This window comes from Diabrotica undecimpunctata, chromosome 2 (genome assembly GCF_040954645.1).
Source record: "Diabrotica undecimpunctata isolate CICGRU chromosome 2, icDiaUnde3, whole genome shotgun sequence".
In the NCBI taxonomy this organism is placed as follows: Eukaryota; Metazoa; Arthropoda; class Insecta; order Coleoptera; family Chrysomelidae; genus Diabrotica; species Diabrotica undecimpunctata.
In genome coordinates this window covers 84,209,724-84,226,992 of record NC_092804.1, presented here as the reverse complement: position 1 = coordinate 84,226,992, position 17,269 = coordinate 84,209,724, and the positions used below count along the sequence as shown (strand labels likewise).

Here is a 17,269-nt window from a genome sequence, read left to right as displayed (position 1 = left end):
GTTTTTTGTTGTTAATGATTAAAATAATATTTATCTAAACACATTTTTGAACGTTATTTTTTTTATTCAGATTTAGTGTAATTCCGATATCTGTGATGGCAGCAATGAATTGTTTCACGAACCATTGTATCCAGTCTGAACCAGAGATATGCAAGAGAGGCTCTCTTACATATCTCTGGTCTGAACACTGGTTTACAATGGAAAAAAAAGTGTACTATTTTTATATGACGGGAAGTGTACAAGGGTACATAACACTATGTCGGGATGGTAAATGACGGTGCACACATATAGTAGAGGTAAACAACACCAAGTCCACATGGTGTTGTTTACCTCTGACTGGAATGACTGGAAGTGGACTTGGTGTTTATTAAAAAGTTGGTAACTTGCCGTAAAATTGTCTCTGGACATAGTATGGTTTACCTATGTGTAGAGCCAGAAAAGTTATATTCGAAAGTGCAATAAATCTAAATTTCGATAAAAATGGACATAGTGTCCTTTACCTCTGGGGTACACATATATATATATATATATATATATATATATACAGAGTATATATATACATATATATATATATATATATATATATATATATATATATATATATATATATACATAAAAATTTGAAAATTAGACTCATAACAATATATAGGTTTGAGAGAACACAGGTCATATATTCAAATGGCCGTTCAGGTGCTTTTTCAATACTTAGAATGTTTTTTTGGTCTCATTCTCTTTATAGTCTCAAATTGTTGTGATTTTTAAAATCCATAATAATTTTTAATTGTTTAAATACAAATTATTGATGCAGAATGAAGCACCAATACCATTATATTGGCAATATCCCTAACATGCCACGCAGTATATCTGTATATATATAAATTATGGAACACTCGAAAAGTGGTGGGTTTTTCGGTAAAAGTGGAGAAATAAAAGACAAAGAAGGTGGCTACTTCATCTATTTATTGAAGACGTTCACGTAAAAAGTTCATGAATTAGTTCATCTAAAAAGAACAATATGAAAAACCAAACATCCATAGAAAAGTTATTATATGTGTGTTACCTTAAAAAGACATGTAGCAGTCAATGATGTCATTTTCCACCCAGTGATTGGTTCAGAAAACCAATGAACAAAGCAAGCGAGGTTAATCCAAAATATCATATATTATAAAATCTACGTTGTGACTGGTTAGCCAGTCAACAGGTGAAGATTGATTAAGCTTCCACAGTCCAAGGTTCATAGCATTTGGAACTGTGAATGAAAAAGATCGTGTGAATCAATTTCAATTAAAAAATTTTACTAAACAAGTCAATCAAAAAACAATTACTTAATATATGTAAATGTAATATTGACAAAATAATTAATAAAATGTAAGTTGAATGAATCTAAGTTAAATAAAGAAAGAAAAAGTTATTTTATTTTATTTTTATTTGAAATTATTAACTGTTACAACTTCTTTTACCGAAAGCACTTCCAGATCTTTTTCTATAGAGGAGAATGTAACATACCATGGAGCATTTACTATAGACCTTAACACTTTTCACTGTAACAGCTAGTAGAATCTTAGCAGATGTGGAAAAAATTTTGTCACATGCTGACAATTCCGACCTTCTACCTCTTAGGTCTTCTTCCAATAATATTCTGTTGAATTTTTCTAATCGCCCTAGACAACCCATATTGGAGTTAGATAAGATTTACAGGGAGACGGTATGGTTTTTAAAAAACCACAATAATCTTCTCGTTCTTACAAGTGATAAAGGGAATGCCACTGTCCTCATGGATAGAGATCAATATCTCATCCTTAGTCAATCGTTGTTAGATGATGATAGATACCATCAACCTCTCTCTACCAACCCGTGTTCTAAATTCACTAATAAAATAAATAAATTCATCACTCATTTAAAAAACATAAAGATCATAGATCAACCACTTGCTAAATATTTACATAATTATAATGGATATGCCCCCAGATTTTATTGTCTACCTAAAATACATAAGCCTACATTGTTTCCTCCATCAATTCACCAAATATTAATATTTCAAAATTTTTAACTGACATCTTATCTAAATCTTATAATTATAATAACAACTTTAATATTGTTGATTCTTTTCACTTTAGTGAATTTATTAATAACTTTGAACTTCCACAAGGTTACATTTTAGTGAGTTTTGATGTGGTATCTCTTTTCACTAATTTACCTTTTTCTAGTGTTATTACCTCCTTAAGAAATCACTGGAACTCCATCCAACCTAACTGTCCTGTATCCTGGGATGTATTTGCAGAACTTTTACAATTAGTATTTGACACTAATTTTTTGGTCTTTAACGACAAATATTATCTTCAAATATTTGGGACACCTATGGGTTCCTCAATCTTTCCCATCCTAGTTAATTATGTACTGGATGATTTAGTATCTGACCGTTTGGGTCTTTTAGATTTCCAAATCCCTTTTATTAAGCGGTATGTTGATGACTTATTACTAGCCTTACCCCCAGACAAGATTCAGGCCACCTTGTCTTTGTGCAATGAGTTTGATCCTCACTTACAGTTCACTGTTGAACTTGAGGACTCTAACACAAATAGTATTCCCTTCTTAGACATGCGTGTCATCAGAATGGGAGATAACACCTTAACCACAAGTTGGTATAGGAAACCATGGGCTCTAATAGGTTTCTCAACTACCACTCTTGTCATCCTTTTAAATATAAATTAAACCTAATTAAAGCTTTAAGCTGCAATCCTTTTAAATATAAATTAAACCTAATTAAAGCTTTAATCTGCAAGCTAAATAGACTAACACATCCGGTAATCGAAGGGAATCCCTTCAACTACTTAAAAATATTCTGATTGAGAATTCCTATCCATCCCCCTCATTAATAAATACCTTTATTTACAAAGCTATGGTTCCTCTTTAAATGACATACCTAATGGTGACCAACTAAGAATAATATGAAATAATTCCATTAATAACACTGTTCTGCCTAGTACTGTACTTGGGACTCCAACCACCCATTACTCATCCCTACCTTATTTTCCTCAAGTTACGGAAAAACTTATTAAATTGTACAAACAGAATAACGTACCTGTTAAAATTGCTGTTAAGAATGCTAAGACTGTCAGGAATTTGTTTTCTAAAACAAAAACACCCTTGTCCTTTCTGGAACAAGTAAATGTCATCTATCACATACCTTGTGGTGAGTGTGACTCATGCTACATCGGGCAGACAGGGAGATCACTGAGAGGGCGTCTTACGACACACCGCAGTGATATCAACTTATCTAAGCATACTTGTGCTCTTGCCCAGCATGCTATTAACTCTAAGCACAAAGTGAACTTTAATGAAGTTAAGATTCTTGGCAATGAACGCAATACTAAAACACCCAAATGCTCTTAATAAGAGAACTGACATTAGTAACTTGAGCCAAATTTATCATGCATTAATTTTACAGAATAGGGCTTAATATGCAGTTTACTTTAAATTGTCCCCTAAGGTGTTTTTTTATCATATTTTCATATTTAATAATTTCAAATAAAAATAAAATAAAATAACTTTTTCTTTCTTTATTTAACTTAGATTCATTCAACTTACATTTTATTAATTATTTTGTCAATATTATATTTACATATATTAAGTAATTGTTTTTTTTGATTGACATGTTTAGTAAAATTTTTTAATTGAAACTGATTCACAGAATCTTTTTCATTCACAGTTCCAAATGCTATGAACCTTGGACTGTGGAAGTTGAATCAATCTTCACCTGTTGTTGGCTGGCTAACCAGTCACAACGTAGATTTTAGAATATACGATATTTTGGATTGACCTCGCTTGCTTTGTTCATTGGTTTTCTCAACCAATCACTGGGGGGAAATGGTGATCTTAACCACCATTTCCTTTCATTTTTTGGCTTTTTAATGACAAGTTGTCACCCAAATTTATTATATTCTTTAAATGTACCGCTCTATTGCACTAGAGGTTGGTATTTTGCCTTGCTGTTCTGTCATATTTTGACCTCAAGGCCACTGTCTTTTCACGTTGTTGGCGTGGGTGTTACACCTGTTGCTTTCATTTACCTGCGGCACCTAGTAAGCAAAAGACTGGTAACTTCATTTTACTTTTAAATATTATATTTCAATCTTAATCTATTCAATAATGTTACCTAAAGTCAGAATTAAATTTAACTAATAATATACTGTTGGAAGTGCATATTATGATCTTTCTAGCTCTCTACATATTACTATTAATGTTTTGTACTCAAGTATTTTACAAAAATTTTTTATATGCATGTATGATTATCACATGTTCTTTTGCTGTGCTAAGTTTGTTAATTTGTAAACTGTAAGTAGTTTCAATTAATTGTTTATACAACTTGATCTCAAAATGTCCATTGTCTTAAGCTTTTTCACACATTTAATATCATTGACTGCTACATGTCTTTTTAAGGTAACACACATGTAATAACTTTTCTATGGATGTTTGGTTTTTCATATTGTTCTTTTTAGATGATGATGCTTTCTGAGTAGAAAGCGAAACGTCTTCAATAAATAGATGAAGTAGCCACCTTCTTTGTCTTTTATTTCTCCACTTAAAAACCCACCACTCTTCGAGTATTCCTTAATTTATATCGGATTGTCGGTCGTACTTCTTTTCTCTATATATAATACATATATATATATATATATATATATATATATATATATATATATATTTTTATATATATATATATATACATATATATATATATATATATATATATATATATATATATATATATATATATATATATATATATATACAGATATACTGCGCGGTATGTTAGGGATATTGCCAATATAATGGTATTGGTGCTTCATTCTGCATCAATAATTTGTATTTAAACAATTAAAGATTATTATAGATTTTAAAAATCACGACAATTTGAGACTATAAATAGAATGAGACCAAAAAAACATTCTAAGTATTGAACTGAACAGCGATTTGAATATGACCTGTGTTCTCTCAAACCTATGTATTATTAGGAGTCTAATTTTCAAATTTGTATGTAAAATATTTAATTCTTAATTTTATCTATCTGGGAATCATTTGGCTGCGGAATTTAAGAACATGGTTTAAGAAAACCTCAACGGAGCTGTTTCGAGCCGCAGCGAGCAAGGTCATGATTGCCAATATGATTTCCAACATCCGAAACGGATAGGAACCAGAAGAAGAAGAAGAAGGGAATCATTTAAAATATTGAATTATTCGCATTTTTTATTTTAGACAACCAAGTAAGAAAATAAATTGCAAGTATTTGGTTAGGATTAAGTTTAAAAGAAGAAGTTATTTGTAATGGTGAAAGTGCGGGTTGATATAATAATTGATTCCAAGAACGATTTCACAGAATTGTTGGACACTGAGTGTATATAGCAGTTGGAATTTTCCGAAAATAAAATTTTATTTGTGGGCTTTTGCAAATATAAAATAGTTAGGACATATTAAAAGTAATTTAGATAAATTGTTTCGAGGAAGAATACAGAAAGTTTGTTTTCGATGGTTAGTGATAGTGTAATAGTGTAAAAAGCCGTGGAGTGAGTAATTTTGGAGCCAAGCAGTACAAAGTTTTTATTCAATACTAGTTATCTGAGGTGAGATCTTTTTAAGAGGCTACCAGATTTTGGAGTGATTGAAAGCAGAACGAGAGCAGAGAAAAAATTATTCTCTTTAGGCAAAGTTCTAACCAGGAGGAGAGGTCACTCAACCAGAAGAAACTAGATTCCAGAAAAAGAACAAGGTCTAATTTGCAATTTCAAACATTTCTCAAAAAGGACAATTATATAGAGTAAGTTTGTTTTTAATAATAGTTACACGACGTGATTAGATAAACAACTTTCTTTTGTTTCTACAATTTGTCAAACATGATAGAAATATGTGATTGTGTATTTTGATGTTCTCATAATTTATATGTCATATTTTTGAAACTGTTAGAAAATTTTATCCATTTTCTAGCAGGTATATGAATTTTTGTTGCTGATGTTATATTGAGGAAGGTTGCATATGACATTTAATATTGATTTTTTTTTTATACAATGTATTGATGAAATTTATTTTGGATATTCATGTGTTTTATTATTCCTTATGGTCCTCTTACTTGTAAATACAACCTCAGAGATACTGAACCACGAAAGCAGAGCTTAAGTAAAGTTGAGTCAAGGTAGCTATTTTAATCATTGTAGTACAATTCAAAATCCATAAATTTGTTTATAATAATGACTGGCGCCCAACGTGGGGCAATGCAAAACATCAAGTTTGTATTTGGAAGTAGAGATCATCATTTGGAAATAAGCACAGATGCTTGGAATTTTTCTATTAACCTGAAATTCTGATATAATTTTTAATAACATATTTAAATTCTGATAAAACATTTGTTCGAGTGAACTATTTTTCGTATTAGCGACAAATCGAATATTTAAAAGAAATTTAAAATGGACTATAGAAACGAATCTCATAGGAAACAAATTGTTAATATTTACGTGAAGGAGTAGAAAGAAAAAACGAAATGTATGGGATAAGGAATAAATGCAAAGAAAATCAGAGACAAGAAAAAATTTTAGAATAAGAAGAAATGGTAGAACAAGAAGAAATTTAAAAACAACAATTATGAAGACAGAAAATCAGGAAACATCGGGAATAGAGAAGATTTTAGAACTTATGCAATTACAATCACAAGCAATAGAATAAAACAATAAACAAGCAATAGAAAAAATGGAGAAAAATCAACAAGAGACAAAACAATCAATGTAAAAAAATCAACAGGAAACAAAGCAAACCATGAAAGAACAACAACAATAAACAAAACAAATGATAGAAGAGAACAACAGAAAAATGAAAAAACGTACAGAAAGGTATGAAATGGATGGAAAATGAATAAAGGATGTTTAGAAATTATGAAGAAAGCAATGAGAGAACAAGAAATGAAAATTCAGAATCAAATAAAAATGGATTTAGAGGATTTAGAAATCAAATTAGACAATGCGATACACCAAGACGTGCGAAAAATAGAAGAAAAAGTTATGTAAAAAGAAAAGCAAATTGCAGAAAATAAGATGCAAAAACATTTTGGAGAAAGAAAAGAAATAATTATTCAAGGTACTGGTGAGGTGAAAATCCAATTTGGCGGGGATGTGCGAATAACACATCCGTTCCCGTTTATCAAAAATTTGAAAAAAGATTACAATAAATCGTAGACTTTGAGGCTTGTAAAGAGACAATTAAGAAAAATTTTAAAGTTGTGGTTCGACAGCAAGGAAGCAGAACTTGTCAGCTGGGAGAATTTTAAAAATGGATTTTAGCAATATTTCTGGGGAAAAATCCAGCAACTGAATATCAATAAAGAGCTACAAAACGGTAGATACAATGAAAAGAAAGGAATCTCGGAAAAAAAACATACGATCGACAAATTTATAACAACGCGAAATATCTCGAATACAATTAATCATCGGAACAGCTAGCGTAATTGATTGCGAGGCATTTTGAAGAAACGTTGGAAGACCACATCGCCCTACAAAATTACAAAGACATTGATAGCCTATGCCAATTTTTACCCAGGTCCGAGAGTTACGGCGTGAAGACAGGAAAACCAAGAGCACACAGGAAAATCATACAACTCAGGAAACACAACATAACAAAAACCTGGAACAATTTTACCAAATAGACTGACAAAGAAGAGAAAATGTTTTGGCTTAAACTTTACGAGAAAATATAGTCAAATTGGAAGGAAAATAGAAAAAGCAGTTTTATTTTTCCATACAAATAGTTCTACAATATATACTGATCTATACCACATACCATCAGATATAAACTTTTATTATTTTTACATGAAGTGTTTGAAAAAATGTGATTTTTACTCGAGAGTAAAATATTTTTATTTTTGACATAATTATTGACATGTTCATCATTGTTTATTTACAAAAAAAAATTCTTCAAAATTTTTTCTGCAATAAAGTAAAAAATTTAAGTTTGTGACTTACCGGCCGCGGCCTATTCCCAATCAGCCCAAAAACTATTCAACCTATCTGGACCATCTTTTGGACACAGTTTAAACAGCATAAGATTCTTTACAGCATAAGATTATTCAGGCAAGATATTGATAAAAATAATATATAACTCATGAGATAAATATGATTTTCTTAATTGTTAGGTGTAATTAAGCTACAGTTTTCAGAGTTGCTTATTTTTAGTTTACTTTCTTTTATTTTTATTTCTAATTTTATACTAAAGGTAAATGGTGCAAATTTATAGGTAATAATATCTAAGGATGTGATCTTTGGTGCGACTTAAATTTATATGACTAATATATTAATAACTAATTCTAATATCAATATTTCTGTAACAACGATTTTAATATGTAATTTTCAATTTCGATAAAAAGCTTAAATTCTTTGCCAATAGCATTTTTGGTAAGGGAGGAAAAAACAGCACATAACAAAAAGCATACTTGCAAAGCATTTTTCACACTTGTCTTAGCGAAAATTGAAATTTTTTGTTTAGTGTATTTAGCGGGAGTGGTGAATATGTTATAAATTAAACATTGAGAAAAAAGTGTTCTTATATTGACCAAAATTTAAGATCAAATACATTAAACATAATTATTAATTTAAGGTTAGATACTATTCTGTATTATTGGTTTTTGTTAACACTACCTCCGTATTTACTTCATATTTTTATTAGCATATTCATCTTATTTCGTAAAAAAAAATGGATAATCTGTTACATTTATTTTTACATTAAATTTTTTATTGGTTGATTCTATTTTTCATTTTTAAAGTATCTACTGTAGTCATTGGGATTTTTTTTGTATAATTTATTTACAAATTTTGAGTTATATCCAAAGTAAACTGATTTGCTTTACATACTTAAATCTTGACGGTTGAATTATGTGAAGCATTAAAATTTATTAATGATACGAGTAGTGGCGTATTGTATATTCTTGGTTTGGTTAATATTGGGTTATCAATATCATCCAGCCTTCTGCGTCCAAAGTTAAACATATGTAGACTAATTTCTTCCAGTTCTATCGGTCTAGAGCTTCCTGCATCTAATTCCCAGCGATCCTTCGTCTGTCCTTTGACGTTGTCTGTCCATCGTGTAGGTGATCTACCTCTGCTTCTTCTGCCAGCTCGTGGTCCCCACACTCTTATTTTTTGGGTCCACCGCCCGTCATTCATACTGGCCACATGGCTCACCCAGTTACACTTCAGCCATGCTATACGCTCTATGACATCTGTGACGCCTGTTCTTATTTCTACGTTTCTAAATTTGTCTCTGAGAGTTAGTCCAAGTAGCGACCGTTAGATTGCTAAGAAGCACACATTGGTCGAACGTCTTCTTTTTTCAAATAATTTGGCATGTTGCCCTTGAAGATATCTGATAGAGCTCCATACGCGGTCCATGCTAAAGTGATTCTTCTTTGCAGTTCAGCAGTTTGGTTGTCCCTATTGGGTTATATTTTTACATTAATACCCCATCGATTGTGAAAGTGTGCAGTTGCTACTCTTCAATTCTTTTGACTGGGCGTAATTCAATTCTTAATATTAGTATTTGGAGCTTTAGTTGTTACAGTTCATATATCGCTCAGGTTTTCAGGATCGGTGTTGTTTAATTTCATCATTCTGACTTTACAACCTTGCGTAGTCTCTAGCCACCTCAAGAATTTCTTTCCAGTCGTCCCTATCCATCGCCTTCCTTTGCGACGCACGCATTTCCATATTTCTCTAATCTTCATTAATGTTATCAAGAAACCTTGTTCTGAGTCGTCCTCTTCTTCCATAACGGGTCTATCAAGTAGCGTTTTTCTAGCTTTTCCATCCACGTTACATTACATGCCCTATCCACGTCAGATGTCCTATCTTAATATATTTTACGATATCTGGTTCCACACTCCATTGTCATTAACCGCTCCATAGATTCGTCTTAGTACTTTTCTTTCAAAACATCGTAATATGTTTTCAATTCTTGTTAGTATTAGAGTCCAGGTCTTTGACCATATGTTAGGACTGTGCGTATTATTGTTTTGTAGAGTTTTACTTTTGTATTTCTCGATATAATTGAGGATTTAAGAAGGAGATTAAGCTCAAAATAGCATCTGTTGTCCGTGCAAAATCTGCAGTTTATCTCTGCGGTAGTATTGATGTTTAATTTGGTCACTATAACAATACTTAAAAGCGAATGAAAGCAACAAAATATACTTTCTACTAATCTCAAGAACAAAAAGATATGAAAATCAATATAAATACTATACAGGGTGTCCCATAATTAATTGGACATTAGCTAATGAGTGATAGCTGACATCAAAATAAAGCGTTTGAGCTCAAATTGCTTAGCCAAAATGTTGCTAGATTTCTTTCTACAGGGCGATTCATTAATATTTTTTTATATTATTTATAAACTATTCAACCGATTTATGTGAAATTTGGTATCTTGCTATTATTTAGTATGCTTAATATGAAAACGATATTAGTTTTACCATTGACACTAGGTGGCGCCACCTACTATACCATTGGTTTATTAATGTGGCCATAGTTTTTTTGTCCGCCCTGTTTAAACATTCTAGGAAAAAAACATGAAATAACATTCAATTGAACGCAAAAAAGGTATTCCTGTTTCAAATCAAAAAAGTACACCGTTTTCGAAATAAACGTATTTTTTAGAGACGTGTATAAAACGAAAAAATTTTACAAAAACTTTGTAAATTCAAACATTAATCAAAAGATCTTAAGTATCAGTGAATATTAAATGTATTAGTAGTAGATAATTTTTGCAAACAAAATGCATATGATTAAAACAATTATTTTTATTAAATCTTTTACACAGTAACAAATTAAAAAAAAACAAAAATTAAATTAAATCAAACAGTTCAGTGAATATAAAACAATTGACAAAGTGAATAATTCAAAACAAAACGAAAAAAAATTACAATAATAATTGTTCAAAATGTTCACCATTAGATAAAATACATAATCTAAATCTTTTGTGTAAGTTTTGTCTTATTTTAAATAATGAGTTTCTTTGGACCCTAATTACGTTAACTACCTCTACAATATTTTGTCATAACTCTTGACGGTTATTTTTTTTTATAAACAAGTGACTTTAGGTAGCCCCACAAGTGAAAGTCTAGGGGATTTAGTTCGGGACTGCGTGCTGGCCATGGGTATACACTACCTCTACCAATCCACCTTTGAGGATAAATTTCATCTAGATAATTTCTAACTTTTAGGCTATAATGTGGTGGTGCACCATCATGCTTGTACCAAGAGTTACGTCTCAAATTTAGAGGTATGTCTTCTAAAAGAGTTGGTAAATATTTTCTCAAAAAATTTAGATACGTTACTCCGTCAAGCCTAGTTGGTAATTCGAATGGTCCTACAATATATATATTTAGGGATTCTACAGTATTCACTGCCTTCCCTCGCTCAACCGTTTCCATCTCTCTCTGTTGTTCCATTCTCCATCGTTTAGTCCTCTCTTACTCATGGCGTCGTCTACTTCGTTCCTCCAGGATTTTCGGGGTCGTCCTCTTTTCCTCCTTCCTATGGGGCTCCATTCGGTCATTCTTTTTATCCATCTGCTGTCGCTAGCTCTTCTTACATGTCCATACCACTTTAGTCTTTTTTGTTCTATATATGTTAGTATGTCTGTTTCTATTGATGTTCTTTGCTTTATTTCGTCATTACTTCTCCTATCCATTCTTGTTACTCTGCAGCATCTTCGCAGGCATTCCATCTCTGTTGCTATTATCTTACTGCTGTTTTTCTTGTTTATGATCCAATTTTCGGCCCCATATGTCATAATACTTCGCACTAATGTTTTATAAATCTGCGTTTTTGTCTTCATATTTAGGTGTCTATCCCACCATACTGAGTTAAGTTGTCGGATTGCTGTTCTTGTTTGTCCTAATCTTTGTGTAATTTCTTCCTCTGTTGTTGCCTTTTTAGTGATTATAAACCCCAGGTATTTGAATTTATCCTTTCCTTTGATTGTTACGTTGTCATCAATCTGTAGATCTTCTATGTCTTCTTCACTTGTAGATAGGTACTCTGTTTTCGCGAGGTTAATATCTAGGCCAGCCTTGGTATATTCTTCTTGTAGTTTCTTCATCATGTAGCTGAGGTCGTCTTGGTCTTGTGCAATCACTACTTGATCGTCTGCAAAACTTAACGTATATAGGTATTCGTTCCGTACCGGTACTCCCATGCCTTCGCATTTTCTTTTCCATGTAGTCAAGGCTTTCTCTAAGTATATTTTGAATAGGGTTGGAGATGTTGAACAACCCTGCAGGAGCCTTTTTGTTGTGGTGAAGTCTCCTATGATTCTTGTTCCCATTTTAATGGACACTTTATTTTCTTTATACAGAGCTTTTGTAGCTTCTATGAGTTCCGTCTGTATTTCTAATTTGTACATTGCCTCCCATAGTTCTGACCTTGGTACAGAGTCATACGCCTTTCTCAGATCCACAAATGCCAAGTGTATATCTCTATTTTTTGCTTTTTTCTTTTCCAACAGTTGTTCCAGTGTGTATATGTGGTCTATGCATGATCTTCCTGCCGTGAAGCTTGCCTGATCCTCCCCGATTTTGCCTTTTATCGCTTGCTCTATCTTTTCTCGCAGTATCTTCCCATATAATCTTCCTATTGATGATATTACGCTTATTCCTCTGTAGTTTTCGCATCGTTTTCTATCTCCTTTCTTAAATATAGATGTCATATATGCCGCCGTCCATTCCTTTGGGAGCTGTTCTCCATTTATGGCTTTCTGAAATATCCATTGTATCATCCGGTGTAATTTTTTTGATCCGTATTTTATAAACTCAGGTGAGATGCCTCCAGGTCCCGGTGCTTTCTTATTTTTGATTGCTTTTATGGCCTTTCTTATTTCCCTATCTGTTATTTCTATTTCTTGTTGTGGGAATCTGCTTCGTCTTCGCCTGTTTTCTTTTCCAATGAATTGTGGTCTTTGTTCTGTTAATAGTTCCTTGTAGTAGTCCTTCCATTCTTTGTCCTGTATATTTCCCAATTTAGTTTTTTCTTTTGAGGTCCTACAATACAATCCCCAAATATGCTACACCAAACTCATGTTGAACATGATGTTCTTGAAATGCATGAGGATTTTCTGTTGCTTAGGTATGGCTATTGCGCCAGTTAAACTCACCTCTTCTAGGAAATGTGGGTATACAAACAGATCATATCGCGCATTTATACATTAGCAAATTCACTATGACGTGGCATTTTACCTTTATCGTGGTTTATAAAAAACTTAATAGCACTTTGACAAATAATAACTCGCACTGCATTTTGACAACTAATAATAAATTAATTCGTAGTTACGTCTTGACGTTGCCATTTAGTTCAAAGCATACTTGTTTTGAAAAAAATTAAATAGAGACATGCATCATTAACAAAATACGTTTATTTCGAAAACGGTGTACTTTTTTAATTTAAAATAAGAATACCTTTTTTGTGTAGAAATGAATGTTATTTCATGATATTTTCCTAGAATGTTTTAACAGGGCGGACAAAAAAATTATGGCCACATTAATAAACCAATGTTATAGTAGGTGGCGCCACCTAGTATCAATGGTAAAACTAATATCATTTTCATATTAAACATACTAAATAATAGCAAGATACCAAATTTCAGTTAAATCGGTTGAATATTTTTCAATATATCCCTAATAATAATATAAAATAATAATAATGAATCACCCTGTAGAACGAAAACTAGCAAAATTTTGCCTAAGCAATTTAAGCTTAAACGCTTTATTTTGATGTCAGCTATCACGCATTAGCTAATGTCCAATTAATTATGGGACACCCTGTATAGGGAAAAATACTAAAATACTATAGGGAACAAAATAAAACAATTACCTTTAGAGCAGATTTTAGTACAACCACATCACATGGGCTCTGTACCCATGGCTCTCCGTCGACCTGAACGGGAATATCCGAATTTAAATGAATTTTAATATGTCCTCCCTAAAAATATACAAAATTGGTTAATTTTTTTGTAGAATAAATATTACAATTTTTTTAAACTTTCATAACAGAAATTTATTTAAAAAAAATTGTGTTGTGAATGATAATCCAAAAAAAAACAATAATACTCTGTACAAATTGTAAATAGATAGGTATAAGTATAGTATAGGTATATTGTAAGTTAGAATCTATTTATTTTTCAACGGTTGTATATCACTTTTCTTAAAACAAGAAAAATAAACAACAGCTTGTATACCGCTGGCCCAGGATATAGCAGACTATTCTGATCTACTGCTAAACTACACTAGTGGTATAAAAGAAGACTATTATTAGACATGGTGAGTTGGGACCTAGAGTAGAATCAGGTTATTTGGACCTTAATATGCCTTAATAAAATGTTGCTGTTGAAAAAATACAGTGTCTTAAAGTTAATTTTGTTTTTTGCTAATAATATCTCTGCATATTTATATATTGCAAACAAATCGACACAAAGGCATTACTTTGGACAAGAAATATTATTTTGTTTAGCATTTTACATTATGTTATAGAGGGCGACACTTGAATATTTATTTATGATAAAATTTAGTCGAAACTTTTTTCGACAAAGCTTTTTAGTGATTTTGATTGGAAATGAATATTGGTACTCTTTTTTAAATACGATAATTTCAACCATTTTTAAAAAAACCACAATTAAGCAGTTCAAAGTTCAGAAAAGAGAGAAACGTACGGTTTACATTTTCGACAATAAATCAGCATTAGAAGCAGTTGCACTTATAAGAATAAACTCAAAATAAAAGTTCAACATATTCGCCTTCTACTTCTAAGTATTTCCTAATTCTTTTCATAAAGGGCTTTCGGGTGCTAGAAACATTATTATTCTGCCACCTTATAAAATTATCCGCATTTTGTACTTATCTGTACTTATAGAGTTCGTCTCAGAATTTAATTTCATTAGCATAAACTAAATAACTAAAAAAAACGCAAAATTACGATTTTTAAGCTTCAAAATTACAACTATTTATTATAGATTATTTATAATATTATTTTTAAATTCACCAAGGACCTTAATTCAAGTTTAAACCACGTTCTATCGTTTTCCGATAAGTATTTTGGCTTTATTTAATTTTAAAGCATTGTTTTTTTAGTTAATGAAGCGCTTATGACAGGACAAGACAAAGATGCTTTTTATGGACAGCTCCAAGATCTACTGGACACCACAATAGCCGGTAGTAAAACAATAATTATCGGCGACCTAAACGCCAGAGGAGACAACATACCTGTGGCTCGAGTTACACAAAGATTTAACGAAGAAACGCTCAACGACAACGGAGAAAAGGAGACAACATACCTGTGCCTGGAGTTACACAAAGATTTAACGAAGAAACGCTCAACGACAACGGAGAAAGACTTTTAGAACTTTGTTTAATAATTAACCTCTGAAATAACAACACATACTTTGACCACTCAATACAACATAAGATCACCTGGTCAGATACAAGAGGACGTAACTCTATGATTGACTACATTATAACAAACAGACAAATACACCCCAAGAATATAATAGACATGCGCACTCTATCTTCCACCAATGTAGGATCCGACCATGGCCCGGTACTAGGAAAAATGAATATAGCAATCACCACACAATGCAAGCGAAACCCAAAAGTAGAAGAAAAGTTAAACATAGAAAGCTTAGAAGAGAAGGGACACAAAACTTGTATAGAAACAGACTAACAGAAAAGCTAAACAGCCATAACCTAGAGATTAAAAAGAATATAGAAGAAACCTGGAAAATTATTAAAAAATGTATCCTACAAGCAGCGGAAGAAGCTTTAGGTAAAAGAAAAGTTAACAGAAATAAACGGGAATACAAAATTCCATGGTACGACGAAAGGGTGAAAGCACTAGCAAATGAAAAGAAACAAGGTTTCCTAACATACAAAGGAGTGAAGACACTGGAGGCACGAGAAGACTACGTGAGAATCAGAAATAGAGTAAACCAAGAAATAGATATCATCAAAAAAGAACACTGGGAGAAATTTACCAAAGATATGGAATACGACCTCTATGGATCCCAGAAAAAGGTGTGGAAGATGATAAGGAGACAAAAACAGAAATGAATGAATTGGTACGCAAGGATAACATTGCGGAGGAACAATGGACTGAGCATTTCACGAAATTATATGGAGAAGGAGAAGAAGAGAAAAGAGAAAGAATCATTAATGAAACTCACGATAGAGTAGTAATATCAGAAGAAGAGCTACAAGAACGAATAAAAAAATTAAAAAACAGAAAAGCACCTGGTCCTGATAAGATAAACAATGAACTGCTAAAATATGAAAGAACAACACTACGCAAATGGCTCCTAAAATTATTCGTCAATATAATAAATACCGGAGTAGTACCAGTGGAATGGAAGGAAAGTCTCCTGCTACCGATACTTAAAAAGGGAGACTCGAGAAATCCTGAAAATTATAGAGGCATTAGTCTGATGAATAGTACATTAAAATTGGTAACGGCAGTCATAAAAGATAAAATCGAGGAAAAAGCGAACTTGGCAGATAAACAACAAGGCTTCCGGAAGAACCGCAGCACAATATATGCAATTTTTATTATCAGACAAATAATAGAGAAGTCTATTGAATATGGAAAACCAGCATACAAGTTCTTTGTAGATTTAAAAAGTGCTTTTGGTGATAAATCAAATAAAATCCACAAGGAAAATAATTCCTGCAGCTGGCTGTATACCACGTATCACAAAAAAGAGGTTAAATCTTTGTAAATGGGTATATTTAAATATACCCATTTACAAAGATTTAACCTATTTTTTTATAAATCAAATAATTCACTAAGTAAGAAAACGACACGGATACCACATGGGAGCGCATAAAATCACGATACTATGCTATGCCGATGATGCAGTACTAATTGCTGATAATGAAGATGACCTACAAAGGCAGCTCCACACCTTCAATATCACAGCAAACAAACTTAATATGAGAATATCAGTAGAAAAAACTAACAGTATAGTGATTAGTAAAGAGTAACGTAGATGCAAACTAGAAATAGACGGCAAAATTGTAGAACAAGTAATGAAATTCAATTACCTAGGAGTAGAGATCACTAGTGACAGGGATATAAAAACAGAGACCACAAGGCAAACATTAAAAGCGGCAAGAGTAAGTGGTTGCCTCCGAGAAACCATATGAAGAAACAAATATCTGACCACGGAAAGCAAAATGAAAGTATACAAGACAACAGTAAGA

At 32.0% G+C, this 17,269-nt stretch overlaps 1 protein-coding gene across 5 annotated transcripts in view; it reads right to left on the bottom strand.

Annotated features, from left to right (window-relative positions):
• Positions 1-17,269, bottom strand: part of LOC140434712 (diacylglycerol kinase theta) — a 495,511-nt gene that overhangs the window by 40,696 nt on the left and 437,546 nt on the right. For all 5 annotated transcript variants that reach the window (XM_072523170.1, XM_072523171.1, XM_072523173.1 and 2 more), the window contains one exon: positions 13,896-14,003. In XM_072523170.1, the coding sequence (XP_072379271.1) occupies positions 13,896-14,003 (108 nt within the window). The remainder of the gene's footprint in view (positions 1-13,895; positions 14,004-17,269) is intronic.